This window comes from Carcharhinus amblyrhynchos, chromosome 5 (genome assembly GCF_965287045.1).
Source record: "Carcharhinus amblyrhynchos chromosome 5, sCarAmb.v2.hapA, whole genome shotgun sequence".
In the NCBI taxonomy this organism is placed as follows: Eukaryota; Metazoa; Chordata; class Chondrichthyes; order Carcharhiniformes; family Carcharhinidae; genus Carcharhinus; species Carcharhinus amblyrhynchos.
The window spans coordinates 22,687,796-22,705,229 of NC_137328.1; the positions used below are offsets into that span (position 1 = coordinate 22,687,796).

Genomic DNA, 17,434 nt, shown 5'->3' on the forward strand with positions numbered 1-17,434 from the left:
GTACATCCCACTCTGTCAATTCATTCTATTATGCCCTCATTTCCACAATCCATCAAATTTTATGCTTAGAATTCCCCTTTTAAATACCAGACTTGAAATTGGTATGTTGGCCATCATCACGTCCAATCAATCTAGTTGGTAGGGAAACTGGGAAATAATATGTTCATGTAGCAGCTGGGTTAAACAGCCCCTGACAGATGTGCTGCACTCATTTACAGATTTCCTGCAAGCTACAGGACTCCCAATGCATTCTGAGATTAAAATTCACATTTATGTCCCTGTGAAATGTTCCCTATTTGAAAAGTATTATGTAAATGACAGGCTGTTTTTTAGTATCTACATGTTTGGCTGTTAATAATGCAACCATAATTTCCCAACTCCAGTGTAAATTCAGTCAAGTATATATCGTGTCATTGGAAGTAGTGAACTAATATCCACATTGCATCTAGGCATCACACACAAAAAAGGCCATTTGACACATCAGCCAGAATTTTACCATCCTGCTGCCATGGGAATCAGAGCAGGTGAGGGGCAGAACATGGAAAGGTCTGTTGACCTCGGGTGGGATTTTACCATTTTGGGACGAGCGAGGCTGTAAAATCCCACCCATCACGCCTGCATCAGTTTCTTGAATGAACTATTCAAGGATTCCACTCCCTTGTTTGTTCCCCATACTTATTCAATTTTTTTTCCATTTTAAGTATTTACCAAATTTCCTTTTGAAAGTTATTATTGAATCTGTTTCCACCAGTCTTTCACACAGTGCATTTCAAATCAAAATAATTTGCTGTGCAAAGAAACAATTCTCCTTGTCTCGGCTTTGATTGAACTGCCTTAAAGACCAAGTATATTGATAGGCTGTTCAATGTGGACATTTTGAACCCATTGGCATAGTCTCCTTGGCATGTTGGGATCTTGGTAGATCATGATCTGACTGGATCTAATTTAGACGGAAAAGCATTTTTAAAATGTACGAGATGTTATGACGACAATGAAGGATACGGGGATCATCAATTGATTTACCCGAGGGCTTCACGGACTATGAGCTGTAGGGGCTCGCCCAATTGGAAGCTGCCAGTGGGGGTCTTTAAGCTGTAACTTTACCTGATCTGGAATTGTGGGTCCCAAAGTAAAGATTACCTGACTGTAAGCTGCAGTCGTGGCCTTTTCCTTTGGTGCACAATACAGGCGACAGGAAACTGGCATTTGACTGAATTACTATACAAGACTAAATTAAATATGGAGGGTTGCAGACATTTCCTGGATCATTAGATCATAGAAACATAGAATGATACAGTTAAAAAACAGGCCTTTCACTTCATCAAGGCTATACTGGCGCTTTGATAGAGTTATCCAATTAGTCCCACTCCTCTGTTCTTTTTCCATATCCTTGCACATATTCCCAAGTATTTATTCAATCACCATCTGAGGCAGAGCAGCAGTGCAGAAGCAAATAAAGGAAATAAATCTTGCACTATCTCATGGACACAATAACTCATGTGCCCAAAGGCCTGTGGGTCAAGACATAAAGACTCATGCAGAAATCTATCAGTCTGAGCAGATGCCATCCTTGAATCACAGTATAAATGTCAACTTATCCCTTTTCAAATTTGTTGTTGAATCTGTTTTCACACTCTCTTCAGGTATAATAACTTGTGAAAAAAAATGTTTCCTCATGTTACCTGTTTTGTTTTGCCAATTACTTTAAATCTGTATCTTCAAATTACTGTTCATTCTACCACTGGAAACTGCTGCTCCTCATTTATACTATCAAAGCCATTCACAATTTTGGAAATCTTTAAGAAATCTCCTCTTAAACCTTCCTGCTGAGAAGAGAACTCAGTCTCTTGACATATCTCTAATCTCTCATTTTGCTATCAATCTGATAAACCTTTTATATACTCATGCTATCTTTTCTAAAGTGTGGTGCCCAGAACTGAGCCCATTACTCCAAATGAGTCCTATTAAGTGCCTTATAAAAGTCTAGAATAACTTGTTTGTTTTTATACTTTGTTCTCCTATTAGTAAATGCAAGGATCTCTCTTGCCTATTTAACAGCTAACTCAATCTGTCCTGCCACATTCAAAGATTGGTTTTATTCATCCACAGGTGTCTCTGTTCCTGTACCCTCATTAAAATAGTACCATTTACTTCATATTGCCTTTTCTCATTTGTCCTACCAAAACGTATCATGTCCTCTGCACTGCAGGAACTCACTAAGCCTCGTTAGGCAGTGCCTTCCAAACCCACAACCACTACCATTGAGAAGGGCAAGAGCACAGTAGACACATGGGAACACCATCACCTGGGAGTTCCCTCCAAGTCATTTAGCATCCTGATTTGGACATATATTGCGGTCCCTTCACTGTTCCTAGGTTAAAATCTTGAAACTCCCTCCCAGTCAGCACTGTGAGTGTATCTATACTACATAGTTCAAGTAGGCAGCGTACCACCACCCTCTCAAGGGAAATTAGGGATGGGCAATGAATACTGGCCTAGCCAATGAAGCCCACATCCTTTGAATGAATGAAAAAATTCCTCTGCCAACTAATCAGAGTGGTGCACTGATAATCCCTGTGGGGCTTCCCACTACTCAGATGGAGCCCAATTTTTGAAGTCTGTGATTAAAGGAGCAAAGAATGGTATTTTATATGCAGACAACTACTATAAGCAGTAACTATTGGGAAAATACTAGCCACACAAAGGAATTTTACCCTTATCTCTGCATAGGCATAATATCTTGCATGTTAAATTCTTCACTGTTTGTTGATGACTGCCTTCCTACAGAGTAGCATTTCAAAAAAGCTCATTAGGAGTAACAAATTTGCAAAAATGAATTGCTGCCTGTAAAAATAAACTGGACCTACACTAAATTCTTATTGCCTTACAACTCCCATTGTACTGCGGAACATGTTAGCAGATGTTGCAGAAATCATTAAGTAGGAGATTATATGAACGGAGTCTTAGTTTCAAAGTTAAGACTTTACGAAGGATGGGGATGTATTTACTGCCTTCTTCAGCAGGAAGTACTCAGCATCTGTCAATTGTGGCTCAGTGTGTAGCAATCTCGTCTCACTGCCAGAAAGTTCCCAATCCAGAGCTAAAGCACAAAAATCAAGGCAGGTACGCAACTGAGAGAGTAATGTACTGTCAGAGTTGCCGACTTTCAAATGATAAGTTAAAACAAGCCATCTTTGGCTGATGTGAAAGATCCCATTGCCCTATTTTGAAACAGGGGAATTATCCTCAGTGTCTTGGTCAATATTTATCTCTTGATAAACTTGAAAACAAGTTATCTGGTTATTACCACATTGACAATTGTAGGAGTTTTCTGTTTGTAAATTGTCTACAGCACTTCTTTCATTGCAACAGTGCCTACATTTCAAATATCACTCCATTGCCTTTAAAGCACTTTACGATGCTCTGTGGTCATACATAAATGCACAGCTTTCCTGAGGACATCAAAATCCAATCTTGTTTTACCTTCAAGCAAAATCCTCATGTGAATTTCCCAAAACAATAACGTGTGGCAATATTTCCAGGGTTTCCAATGGCAATTATAGAACCCCATTGTCAGCCCAATTAGAATGTGGTAACAGACCACAGAAAAGCAATTGAACACAGCTCCTTCCTGGGTTGTCCTGGCTCAGTTCTGAGAATGGCACGCACCAACCGAATCCTAAATGAGAATTTCTCCTATGTTGTAGGAGCATCATCACTCTTGTTGAAAATAAATCCAAAAATTTTTATCCTGACTATTTTAACACACAAAAGGGACACTGCATTTAATCGCTACCTACCATTTTCCCATTTCCAGTTACCCTTAGTTTCTTCTTGGGAAGAGGTTTTAGATGAAACTCCTGAAGCACATCTCCTCGAGGCTGTTCCACTTCTTCATTCAAGTGAGTGATTGGCAACTCTTCCAGCTGGCTAGGGTCAGTATTAAGCTTTGGGAGCGCTGTGGAATCTGAAGTCAGTTTCCCTCTTAAAACTTTGGCTGGTGGATTCTCTTCACTTCTATCGTTAGAGACTCTAAGACTGCAATGATCTGTGATACAAGAGAAAATGTAGAAATATAATGAATGTTGATAATATGCTTAGAGAAGGAGACTTCATGCAATGTGATAATTTCTCATTTGTGCTATACCTCCTCTTGCATCAATTATTTTGATCAATGTTTTTGTCTGGGCACCAAGAACAGCATTCACTGGCGACGCAAGTAAGACTTCAAATGTTTCCTCATTTTCTTCCAATCCATCATTGGTAATTACTATATTCCAGATCCTTACTGACACACCTGTAGAAACAAAAATAGGAGCAGAAAGTAGGAAGAGTAGTCCTTGCAATAAAGGGAGTGCAGGCTGATTCCTGGGATGGCAGGCATGTCATATAAGGAGGCACTAAGTTATTCACTGGAGCTTAGAAGAGTGATTAGACAAGGTAGATTCAGTAAGAATGTTCCTGATGGTGAGGGAATCCAGAACTGGGGGTCATAATTTGAGGATAAGGAGTAAACCTTTTAGAACTGAGGTGAGGAGAATTTTTTTCACCCAGAGCGTGGTGAATGTGTGGAATTCACTACCACACAAAGTAGTTGAGACCAAAACATTTTGTGATTTCAAGAAAAAAAAGGTATGGCAGTTGGGGCTAAAGGGGGGAATCAGGATATTAGATGTGATGATCAGCAATTATCAAAATAAATGGTGGAGCAAGCTCAAAGGACCAAATTGCTTCCATTTTCTATGTTTCTATAATGTCAGAGAAGTGTAACTATATTGTACTATAATAAACACATAACAGGCTGCTAACGAGTACTTTTTAAAAGAAAATCTTACAATTTATATTTTAATTGTATTGTATGGTGTTGAAGATGAGGGCCAATTTTTCACATGCATTGTCCGTGGCCAGAATCTCATCCGCTGAAAGCACGTACCAAGAGATCTGACTGTGAGAAAGCTATTCCTGGTGGGCAGAGATTTCAATGTAAGGAAAGTGATGGGATATAGAACTGTGATTTCCCAATCCACTTTTCTGGTTAATGAGGTTTTGCATGAGCAGCACACAGTCATAAAATTGTCCCCTCTTGTAGAAACAGAGCTGAGCTTGTCATGCCAGCAATGATGTTTCAGTGAAATTTCCTTGCCAGAAGGACCACACTAATGGATTGTGAAATCAATTCCAGGATCCTTTGATTTTGCAGCATGTCCTCATGACATATATTCTTAACCAAACTGTACCTACACATACTTATTTGTTTGTCTGAATTGAGATCAATTAATTCTGCTCCCAATACAACATCTAATGGTGCATTTCCCACTGGCAAACTCCCTCCTCCTTAATTAGACACCAGTCTGCACAAATCCCAAGGGACAATGCTTTCTCCCATTTAATGCACATGTGCTACAAGCTTTATCTCTCTGAACAGCTGCCTGCCATCTGGTGTCTCCCTGTGATTGGAAACTGCCATTGCAATAATATCAAACAGAAGGTGCTAGCAATTACTCCCAATCACTATGGTATCTAATGTATCATTGAGGCAGCAGCAGTTCCATTCTTCATCTTTAATAATTATTGCCTACCTGGATCAAACTGGATAAGGCTGGCAGAACTGTGAGTAAAATCCTTTCCAACAGAGGCTGAAATGCTATTAACCTGAACAGAAATGAAGGTAGACAGAATAATAAACAACAGGAAAATGTATCAACAGATATAGAAGTCTAATAGACAGCACTTCCACATAAAATAATGAGGATCAGCTTGATCAGATCAGCAGAGTGATGGAAATTGGGAGCAGTTATATATCGGAAAATCAATCGATCATGAAGGTGAATGTGTACAGGTTCTGGGAATCTGGATGTTTAGCTTTTGACTGAACATTCCAGAGCATATTTGAAAAATAAATCAGTATTCAAGACCCCAATATTGACTGGGGGTGGGGAGGGGGGGAAGAGTTGCTCAGGAATTTGGTAGCCTGCTAACCTGTTAAGCAAAGGACACAATGGGCCAAATTCTCCGACCTCATCCACAGCTCGGATTCTCCAATCCCACTGCAGCAAGGAGAGGTTTGGCTGAGCATCAAATTCTCCGTTCTTGCTGGCAGCAGCAGCGAGGTGTTCACAGCCAGCATTTCAGTCAAATTTTGTGGCAGACCATTGTAACTTTTTTCTTCTTTTCTACTTTCTATCCAGCAGCAGCAAACTGAGAGTAGCAGAAGGTCACAGGTGTGCAGCTTTGAGTACAGTCCTCGACAAACAGTGGAGTGGGTGCTGGGAGGGAATAGAATTTAGGGTTTGGGATTAGGGGTGACCATTGATTATTGGAGAGAGGACATTGGAGATCAATGTTTGAGGTAAGGGAAAGTCAGTGATTATGGGAGGGAGATAGAAGTTGAGCCCGGGGGAGATGTCATCAATTGTGGAAGTGAGAAAGCTAAACTTCGGAGTTGTATTGTATTCGTCATGGGATGTGAGGGTAGCTGGAAAGGCCAACATTCATAGCCCATGGTAATTGCCTTTATGAAGGTGTTGGTGACCTGCCTTCTTCAAGTAATACACGCAAACGCACAGTGCTGTCAGGGGGAAAGTTTTACGATTTTGACCAAATAATAGTGAAGGAACAGTGACATAGTTTCAAGTCAGGATGGACTGTGATTTGGAGAAGAATTTGTAGATGGTGGTTTTTCTTGTGCCTCATCAGGGAAATGACTGTTGAAACAACCTCAGTGAGTTACTGCATTGTACATAACAGGTGGTACACATTGCTGTCACTGTGCTCCAGTGGTAGAGAGAATGAAAGTTTAAAGTGCTGGATGGAGTGCCAATCCAGCAGACTGCTTTGCTCTTGAGTGTTAGAGCTGCACTGCAAATGGAGAATATTCCATCACATTGCTGACCTGTGCCTTGTAGATGACGCATAGCCTTTGGGGAATTAAGAGCAGAGAATTCCCAGTCTCGTTAACTGCTTCAGTAGCTCTTATGTGGCTGGTCCAGCTATTTTTGGTCAATGGTAGCTCCCAAAATATTGATGGTGGATGATTCAAAAACAGTAAAACTATTGAATATCAAGGAGCAATTGTTAGATCATCTTTGTTTGAGGTGGTCACTTGTGAGGTGGAAATGTTACTTGTCACTTACCAGCCCCAGTCTAAATGTTAGCTAGATCTTGAAGCTTTGAGGCATTGACTGTTTATTTATCTGAAAAGTTGCAAATGGGACTGAACACAATGCAATTATCAGTGAACATCCCCACTCCTAACTTCAGGATGAAGTGAAGGTCATCGATGAAACAGCTGTAGGTAGTTGGACCTAGGACTCTGTCCTGAGAAGCTCCTGCAGCAATGTCCTGATGTTGAGATGATTGGCCTCCAAAAGCCACAGAGAATGCAACAGGAAGCCATTGTCCCTCATGCTCTTGTTTATTTTTAAAAAGTTGCCATGTCTGGACATGTTCCTCTTATCTCCAGAGCACAGGTCCCAATGTATAGCTTCTAGCTACATTGCAAATGAGTGAACCATATTGCAAGTCTGACTTTTTTTTAAATCCATGGGACATGGACATCACTGACTGGCCAGCATTTGTTGCCCATCCCTAGATACCCTTAAAACTGAACGGCTTGCTAGGCCATTTCAGAGAGCAATTAAGAGTCACGTGTAGGCCAGACCAGGTAAGGATGGCAGATTTCCTTCCCTAAAGGACACTATTGAATCAGGTGGGTTTTTTCGACAATCGACAATGGTTTCATGGTCATCAGTAGATTCTGAATTCCAGATATTTTTTATTGAATTTAAATTCCACCATCTGCTGTGGCGAGATTCGAACCTGGGTCCCCAGAACATCAGGTGAGTTTCTGGATTAACAGTCTAGTGCAAATACAACTAGGCTATCGCCTCCTGACTGATAATCTTAAATTAGCTGCAATAAGATGTTAGTATAATTCTTAGCACACTACGAATGGTTGAGCAAGTGCTGTCCATAGTGGAATCATACTTAATACTAGACATTATATTCTGAGTTTGGTGCAATGAGAAAGACCTACCTTTATGCCAACAAAGGAAGAATCCATTGAGTATCCAGTCCGTTGGACTTTCACAGAGAACAATCCTACATCTTCACAAACTTGGTACTCTGATTCCACCATTTCTATATGAGACCATTTGAGATCAAGTCTGTAAAATCGCAATATATACTTTAATGATAATTAGAATGTTACAAATTTATCTAGAGAAAGGCACAGGATAATTCCTCAAAATAAAATTCAATGAAAGGCACAATACTCAAAAGTTCTGTGGAATAAAGGGACCTTGGCGTGTTAGGCCATAGATCTCTGAAAATGGAAGGGTATGTTAGTAGGGTGGTGAAAAAGGCATATGGGATACTTGCATTTATCAAAAGCATGGAAGCTATGTTGGAGTTGTATAGAACTTTGTGAGGCCACAGCTAGAGCACTGTGTGCAGTTCTGGTCGCCACATTACTGGAAGGATTTGATTACACTGGATGGGGTTCAGGAGAGATTGACTAGGATGCTGCCTAAGCTATGAAGACAGGTGGGATATACTTGGGTTGTTTTTATTGGAGCAGAGAAGACAGAAGGGCAATCTGATTGAGGTGTACAAGATTGAGGAACATGGACAGAATGGATCAGGAGTAGCTGTTCCACTTAGTTGAAGGGTCAGTTATGAGGAGACACAAGTTCAAGATGAGGAGCAGGAGGTTTGGGGTGGATGTGAAGAAAATCATTTTTATCCAGAGGGCGGTGACAGTCTAGAATGTGCTGCTTCTGAGGGTGGTATCTCCCAAGCAGCACATGGATGACGCTTAGCATGTCATAACATTCAAGGCTATCTGCCAAATGTTGGCAAATAGGTTTAGGAGGGAGGTCAGATGTTTCACACATGTCAGTGCATACATGAAGGGCTGAATGGCCTCTTCTGTACTGTAATCTTCAATGATTCTAACTGGATAACTGAGGATTCTAAGCAAACTAATCATAATGTGTCCGTGACTTTAAAAATAAATCATTTATAGGATGTGGGTGTTGCTGGCAAGTCCAGCATTTATTTATTGTCCATTGTTATTTGTCCTTGTGAGATTCTTGATACACCACCAATTAAAGCAAAGATAAATAATGTGAATTGAATTTCTGGACATATTAACGAATCACAGCTTGATGAAACTGCATTAACTGCACCTACCATTTCAAGAACTTCTGTTACAAGAGAGTCAAACATAAGCTTGGCACATAGCAAACAGTTAATACCACAAGTGGACTGAGTCAAACTTTAGAACCCATTGATAATCGACCGAGATGGTTCTTAAAATACCAAGTAACAACTGGTTTTAATATTGCAACATCTTGTTTACTGGAAGCTCCCTTGTCTGTTAGCAGCGATGTTTCACTGAAAAATACTACATAGGCAGCATGGCATTGGCTGCCTATTGGGATAGGAAAGGTTGAAGATTCCCACAGAGAGCCAAAGTGAAGGTTAGCAATATGACAACAGAGTGGAATCCAATGGCTGCAGTGGAAAGAATAATCTCAGATTAAAGGATGATGGTATCATCTGTTGGTACTGCAGGTTGTAAAAATATTTTGCCTCAAGAAATATGGAACATAAAAAACAAAAGATGACCCAGTGTGAAACCTTAGTAAAATTCCTCATTTCCTTTAGTGCGCACAGTTTTGGGCTCCACACAAGATAATGCATATTGAGGCAAAAGATGAGGAGGGGCAATTCTCTGATCTTCTCAGACTGCTAGTGGGAATCCCAATGCCCTGATAGCTGCGTAGCTGGTGAAGCTCTGAGACTGGCAATCCTCATCCAGAGCAAAGTTCTCATGATGTGTTCTCCTGTGAAGGCCATTGGTCACCTCCTGAATACACTGATGTGTTGCTGACTGAGAAATGCCCCACAGGGTCCCAGCTGCTCCCTGTAAAGATCCAGAGGCAATGAAATAGTGTGCTACCATCACCTTCACTGCCTCTGGCAGGGAGAAGCCATCAAATCTACCTGGTATCAGGTCTTCTCAGAGCAAGTGGCAGATCAGACCTTTGGACAATCGCAGTCTTACCCTGCACTGCCTCGTACTCATTTGTAGAAAGGAGACTCATGGACGATAGACCCTCAGTGTTGTCAGTCATCTCCAAAGTCTGGGTCTCTGCTCCTATTGATGCTGATGACCTCCTTCCATGTCCTCTAGGCAGTGCCTCCTGCTGGAGCTGTGCACAAAGACGCCTACCCCTCTGTAATAATCTTACCCGGGTTAGTCCCCTGTGACAAATCACCCTTTATTTACAGCATGTTTGAAATCCCATTCAGCAGCTACAGAGTACAGGCCAACCCCAAAGTCTTTCAATTGCTGGCCTGAATAGAACAAACTGGTCTTAAACCCTCATTGCTCCTTTCTTATTGGGAGAGCCTCTACTTGCTTATTGGGGAAGCTTGTATTCTATAAGGCCCATGGAAAGATCTGTTGATGATTCCCCATAGCCACCACAGCATCCCTCCCCCTCAAGGTTCTTTCCCCACACCGCCACCACAGGCAGGTCTTTGATGATGCTAGCGATTAAACTGGGCTGACTGGAGACAGGACCGGATCAGGGAATGAGAAGTGGATTGGAGACCTTCGGTACAAAAGGGAGCCTGTAAAGCCACTGACTATGGTTCTTCTTGAGATCTCATTCCAGTGGGAGCATTATTCCCTTCCACTTCCATTTCAGAATCCATGTCCTCATCACCCAGAGGGGCAGGCAGAGGCTGGACTTCCATTCAAGATTCGACACTGGCAGCAATCATCCCTATGGGTGGTACGAGGCCTGAACTGACATGGTGGGTTCCTTACTCCTGAGATGGTCCATGTGCTTTGTGACCCTGCACTTGGACCTTATAAGGCCTGGGCCCTTTTTCCTCTGTTTTGATCCTGGGTACCCAACTGAAACTTACCCAAAGTTCCTGACATGGACTGGGTCACCAGTTTTGAACATTCTTTCTGCCCTTACAGAATCATAGTTCTTTTTCTGGTTCTGTTTTAGGGACTCCACCGCCCCTGCCAGGTTTGGGAACAGTAGATTTAATCTTGTCTGAAGCCTCTGTCCCATTAACACTTCCAATGGGGCAATTCCTGTCAATGTTTGAGGGGTAGTCCTGCAGTCAAATAAAAATTGCTCCAATTTGGTTTCCTTGGGTGCGGCAGGTTGCTTTTTCATGCCAAAGTTAAAAGTTTGCACTGCTCATTCAGCTAGCCCATTCAATGATGGGTGATTGGATGCTGTCCTTATGTGTTTGATTCCATTGGAAAGCATGAAGGTCTGAATCTCAGTGCGAGTACAGGCAGTGCCATTGTCAGAGACAGGTATCCCATGTGTGCAGAAACTTTAGTTTCTCGATGGTAGCATGGGAAGTGGCAGAACTCTCTAACTCACACTATCTGACCAAGTCAATAATGTCTGCATCAAAGCCAGACCACCATTCTTAGCTTTTGGCTTGCAGTTTCATCTTTGAAATACCAAGGTGACTATGAATGTCATCCAGGTTGAGGGACAAATACATGAGGTCATCCTCAATACTGAGCTTGTCTTTCTTTGTCCAGGAGTATGTCATTTCATCTGAGGCTGTCCTCTGAAGGCCCAATGTTTTAATTTAGATAGAACTGGGTCCTTTTGTGTCTAGGCCTTGATTTGTCTTGCAAATACTGATATAAGGTGTCTGGAAATTTGAGGATCATCACAACCTCTTCCACTGCAAGTAGTGAAGCTGGGCTTATGGGCAACAGAAGATGACTTTGTGCATCAGAGTTAGCTATCTAGGCCCAGAGCAGTGCTTCAGGAAGTATTCAAAAACTGCCAATAACAAGGCCCAACACTGTATCCGGGCAGAGACAATGGAGGGGGGGTATTGCCTTGTCTTCTTTAAAAGGTTTTCAATCAGTTACTATGATGAAGCATGGGTATTGATGGAATTTTCTAACGTGGAAGACAACTTCCAACTTTTCTTTCTCAATCTGTGAGTACCTCCGAAGGGGTCTGAGACACATATGCAATACACTCCTTTGTTCCATTTCTCCAGTAAATATGCCAGTACTGTCCCAATCCCATAGTGGGTGGCATCGCATGTCAAGAGAAGGTCCATTTTGAGGTCAAAATGGGTCAATAAATTAGAGGATAAAAGTTATTGTTTAATTCTGTTGCAAGTCTCCAGCTGAGGCACCCTCCAAGAGCACTTCCATAGTAGGACATGCAAGGGGGGCAGCATAGAAACTGAATTAGGGATAAAGTTCCATAATAATCTACTAAACCCAGGAAGGATTTAAATTCTGTGGGGTTCCTTGGAGTTGTCATCTCCTGAATGGTCTTCACCTTGTCTTCCACCCAATAACCCAAATAAGTCACAGCACTTTCTTAGAAAACATATCCCTTTTCAGAAAAAATGGTGCCCCACATTGCCTATTCCCTGACATCTGATAACCATGTCAAGACCTCTTCCAGCTTTGCTAGATGTTCGTATTCCAAAATTCCTGTGACCAAGACATCGTTCAGGTACATTGCTACCTGAGGCAACCCTTCGAGTATGTTCTCCATGACCTATTGAAAACTGGAGCATTCAGATGAAAATCAAAAGTAAGGTTTTTTTTGTCGGCCTTTGGGCATATTGATTGTCACGCACTTTCGGGAAGGCTTGTCCCGAAGTTGGAGAGATGCATAGCTCACAGCTAACTTTGAAAATGTTTGGCCTCCAGTTAACCCGACATACAGGTTTTAAATCCAGAGCATGGGGTATCTGTCAAGTTTAGAAACCCAATGACAATAAGCTTATAGTCTTCACAAAGTCAAACTGACTTATCCGGCTTCAGGTCAGGAAGAACAGGTGAGACCCTCTCTGCGAATTGTACGAGTCTTATTATGCCCACCTTTCCAGGCATTCCTGTTCTGAGTCTACTTTGGAGCTGGTGTCAGTCTAAAATATTCAAGTGTAGGAATGGAGTCGATGTAGATATTAGCTTTGGCTCCCCTTATTTTTCCAGACCCTTCATGGAAGATTTTGAGGCATGTATTGATGACTTCGTACAGTCTCCTGCACCCAGCCTGAAGATCTCCAGCCAGTTCAGTCTGATGTGTTGGAGCCAATCGCTCCCATAAGGCTAGGCTGAATCAGAGTTAAGCTGAATGCTGCCTGTAAGTCATAGGGTCATCATTGTACCCTTTATCTGCAATGGTTCCCCCCTGTAGGTGGCCAGCCTGGCCTTTGTGCTTTCTATGTTTAGGAGCTGAATAAAAGCCCAGAGGCAATTATAAGTCTGTTTACCAATAACAGAGACCACAACCCCCACATCCACTTGCATTTTTACTGGGTGGCCATTTAGTAAGAACTCTAATCTTATGGGGGCAGCTTTTATCGTGGAGATGCAGATTAATTGCATTGTCCCTGTTCCTGGTTCTGAACATACCTGCATTTTCGAAATAGCATGTGTTTTCAACGTCCCCATATTTTGCCTCATTTGTGCTCTCCTGGAGCATTTGGGACCACTGTCAGGCATCTATGGCCTTCTGGAATGTACTCCCCAGCAGTCTGAAGGCTGTCCCTGACCTTCCTTGATTGTCTGGTGATGCAGCTTACTCCACTGCTGTAAGGGATCTTTCTCAGTTGAAGGATAAATGTTGTGTGAGACTCATTCCCTCCCAATCAGAGGACGCTACTATGTGACATCCCTGATAGTTCCTGCCCTCCTTTCTTTGCATTCTCCAACGATAGAACTTTATCAATGGCCTACTTCAGATCCAAATTGGGTTCTGCCAATAGTTTCTTTGAACTGGCCGTAACATGTCATTCGGGGGTGGCCTGGATTCACAATGCTCTGGCAATTTTATTACCTGGTCAAACAAATTCCCAAGGGGTTCACACTGCCGAGTTCAAGCAGTATCGTTGGAATATTATGGAAAGTTCCGAATCATAATAGCCTATAATCAAGCCCACCAATTCATTAAAGGTTATAGAGTTCGTGGCATCCGGATAGGTCAGGCTTTTTATTACACTGAAGGTCGGAACCCCCCACATGACGTCAACAGGATTATTTCTTGCAAATAGTCACCCTCAATATTGTTAACCCAAAAAATAATACACGTGACCAACATATCGAGTCCAGTCTTCTGTGCTTGCATCATGGGCTTCAAGTTTATCAAAAAAAGGCATTTTTCTTACCGGAGGATTACTGTCTTGACAGTGATGGCCCAGAGGGAAGAAAAAAAAACTTGTTTTACTCCTCAGCGCCAATGTAATAATCTTACCGTGTCCATCGCCCTTTATTCATAATGTGTTCAAAATACTGTTCAGTGGCCACAGAGTGCAGATCAGCCCTGAGTCTTTCAAATGCTGGGCTGAGTGGAGCCAATTGCTTTAAATGGCCCAGTGTTCCTTCTCTCTTGGATGATCCTTCGCTCACCTAATCAGGCACCTTTTATTCTACGAAGCCCACAGGGAGACCTATTGATGATCCCTCATGTCCATCATATCACCTTCCTGTGTTTCCAATGAGGACTCATAAAAAAGCTCCCTGGACCACTGGATCCATTTCAATTTTGTCCCCTCCCTGGACAGATGCATTGAAGACCAGAATGATTAAAGGGTGTTTAAAACAATGCTGTGAATAGGAGACTTGTAGGACAAGTTGGGAGCTAAGCTTTGGCATTTTAGGTTGCATTACTCCACGTGTGATCTTACACTGGCACTCTAGCACACACACAGAAGTTAGTAGCAATTAATTCAACAGATATGACATCTAGAGCTCTGTATGGGGTGAGAACTTGTGAATTATATCATTGAACCAATAAGGCTCAGAATGCCACTCATTGACTTGTTTTCGGATGATAAATCAATGGGATCCATTTGGCCATTGATGGATGAATGGCATTAATTGTTAACTTGCAGCTCCCCTTCAATAATGAGATGGCCCAACTGATGCAGTTGTGCCGTCCCCCTTCAACCCCCAAGGCTGCATTACTGTCATCCACAAAGTACCATTTTCAGTTTTGAATGAAACTATTTAGTTGTGCTTATCCCTCTAGAAGTTCAAATTTAAAAATCTGGCTTGCTGTTACTTCTAGGGCAATGGGGTGTCTGTCCTGTGTAATTAACCTGGATTCTGTAGCAGCACCAATAAATGAATATGTTTTCCAAAAAGTAGCCCCAGAGTCCAGCTTAATAGTTTTCCCACAGTTCTGACTTCTGACTGTGAGGACCTAATAGCCCCTGGACACTATCAGATGTAACTCCTTTCCATTTCACAGCAGGAATGTTTGCAAGCTGTGACTCTTGCCCTATTACTTCTGTACTCAGAAATTTTCTTACAGATTTGCTCTTCTAACTCCCATCCACTACTTGGATGTCTATATTACACTCCTAGGATTGTGGCTGCTCCTTTTTATCTGAGTTCAATCCATATAGACTAATTTGATGCTTCATTTAGCAATAACATCCCATAGAATCTCTACAGTGCAGAAGGAAGCCATTCAATCCATCAAGTCTGCATCAACCCTCTGAAAGAGCATCTTACTGAGGAGCCCCCTCCCGCACACCTATCCACCCAACCCCAACCCTGCAACTCCACCCACTCACCATAGCCAATCCACCTAATCTGCTTATCTTTCAACTCCCTCTTCATTGCTACAATTTAATTATTAATTCGACAACCCCCACCATCTTTATACCCTTTTCTTTGCCGCCTGAAAACTCTAAATCCAGAAATGTTGAGCTGCCATTTTTTCTCTTCAAGCCAAGTTTCTATTATATTGATGCTATCAACCTTCCATGTGTCTGATGTACCCTCAGCTAATGGATTTTATTTACCATGCTCTTTGTATTTACATATACACCTTCTAACATTACCAAATTCCTGTATAGTACATTCTTTAACCTGCGCTTCTTCAGTCTTTCACAGGACACTCACTAATTTCCCACGTTCTTTTCCCTGCTCTGCATTTACCTCCAGGTTCCCATTCCCTCATCAATCCAATTAAAATTTCCCCTCTATCAGCAGTGGCAAATCTCCTTGCGAGGATATTCATCCCAGTCCTGTTCAGGTATAGTCTGTCTGACCTGTACAATTCCCACCTTCCCCAGAACAGACCCCAATGCCTCAGAAGTCTTATGTCCTCCCAACACCAGCTTTCCAGCCACATGTTTAATTGCTCAATTCTCATTCTCAGCAGAAAATTCACAAGTTCACTCACTGTTGGTTAAATTGAGCCAGAAGGTTACTGAAATTTACACATATCTTACATCTGAGGAACAGCCAAGTTTCCTGTAGAATCTGCAACTTGAAACTCCAAACTGTCTGATGTTACTTCTGAAGAAGGTCTTATGATGTAAATGATGCGTCTGCTGTTCAGGTCTTTCTGCGTGAACTTATTACGAATAAATCCCCCTAGGCAGCAACAAATCACAAGATCAGTGCATCTTTTAAAAGTACCTAAGAACAGCATTTCAGTCAGTGTTTCATCAGTTAATTTGATACCTTGTGATCGAAAATAAATCGAGGATTAGAGTAATGCATTGCTAGTGTGTTTTCATTTTACATTCATTGCGGCAAATTTTCCCTTTTCCATCCCCGCCCCGCCCCCCCCCACCCCCCACCATGGGAATCGGAGCAGGCGTGCGGCGGACCCCAGAAAAGTCTGCTGACCTCAGATGGGATTTTCCAGTTTTGGGACGAGTGAGGCAGGAAAACCCGCCCATTAAAACGTAGGACGTAGACTGACAGCTGCCTGTCCCTCACTGCTTTGACAAGACAGTCCATTGAGACTTCAATAAATTTATCCTTGCACTGAGAGGATTCTTCAATGAGAAGCAGGGACCGAGACTGTCTGGAGTGAGATTCTCAGAGTTTGACAGGGTTGATACTGACAGGTTTTCTTCCCCCTTGGCTGGAGAGTGTGGAACTAAGAGCAGAGTCTCAGAACAAGAGGACAATTGTTTTGGCCTGAAATAGCAGATATTTCCTCACACAAATACAAGGTAATATTTGCATCACGTAATTGCAAGAAATTGAACATTTACAAGGAGAAAAGACAAGGCTACCCCGTTGACCTTCACAGCATCATCATCACATGCCTCCGTACTGTTGGATAGTTTTATAATGCCCACGGGGGATCACTGATAGATCTCCCTTATAGAATATGAGCACCCCTATTAGGCACGTGGAGGTTGGCAGTTGAAAGATTTTGGGGCTCATCTGTACCCTGTGGCCGCTAAGTGACACTTTGAGCATATTGTAAATAAAGGGTGATGATCACGGAAGACTGGCCTTGGTACCATTGACGATGAGGAGTAAAGCAAGTCTTTTTCTTCTCTCCGAACCATCTTTACTGTCGAGAGAAATAATCCTCCAGTCAGAAAATTCCTCTTTTTGGTAAACTTGAAACCTACAATGCAAGTATAGAAGACT

The 17,434-nt window shown here is 42.1% G+C and overlaps 1 protein-coding gene across 1 annotated transcript in view; it reads right to left on the reverse strand.

Annotated features, from left to right (window-relative positions):
* Positions 1–17,434, reverse strand: part of frem1a (Fras1 related extracellular matrix 1a) — a 160,989-nt gene that overhangs the window by 17,953 nt on the left and 125,602 nt on the right. Inside the window, exons 27-31 of the mRNA XM_080188538.1 lie at positions 16,270–16,414; positions 8,036–8,165; positions 5,580–5,652; positions 4,148–4,297; positions 3,801–4,048 (exon numbers count right to left, since the gene is read on the reverse strand). Coding sequence (XP_080044664.1) covers positions 3,801–4,048; positions 4,148–4,297; positions 5,580–5,652; positions 8,036–8,165; positions 16,270–16,414 — 746 coding nt within the window. The remainder of the gene's footprint in view (positions 1–3,800; positions 4,049–4,147; positions 4,298–5,579; positions 5,653–8,035; positions 8,166–16,269; positions 16,415–17,434) is intronic.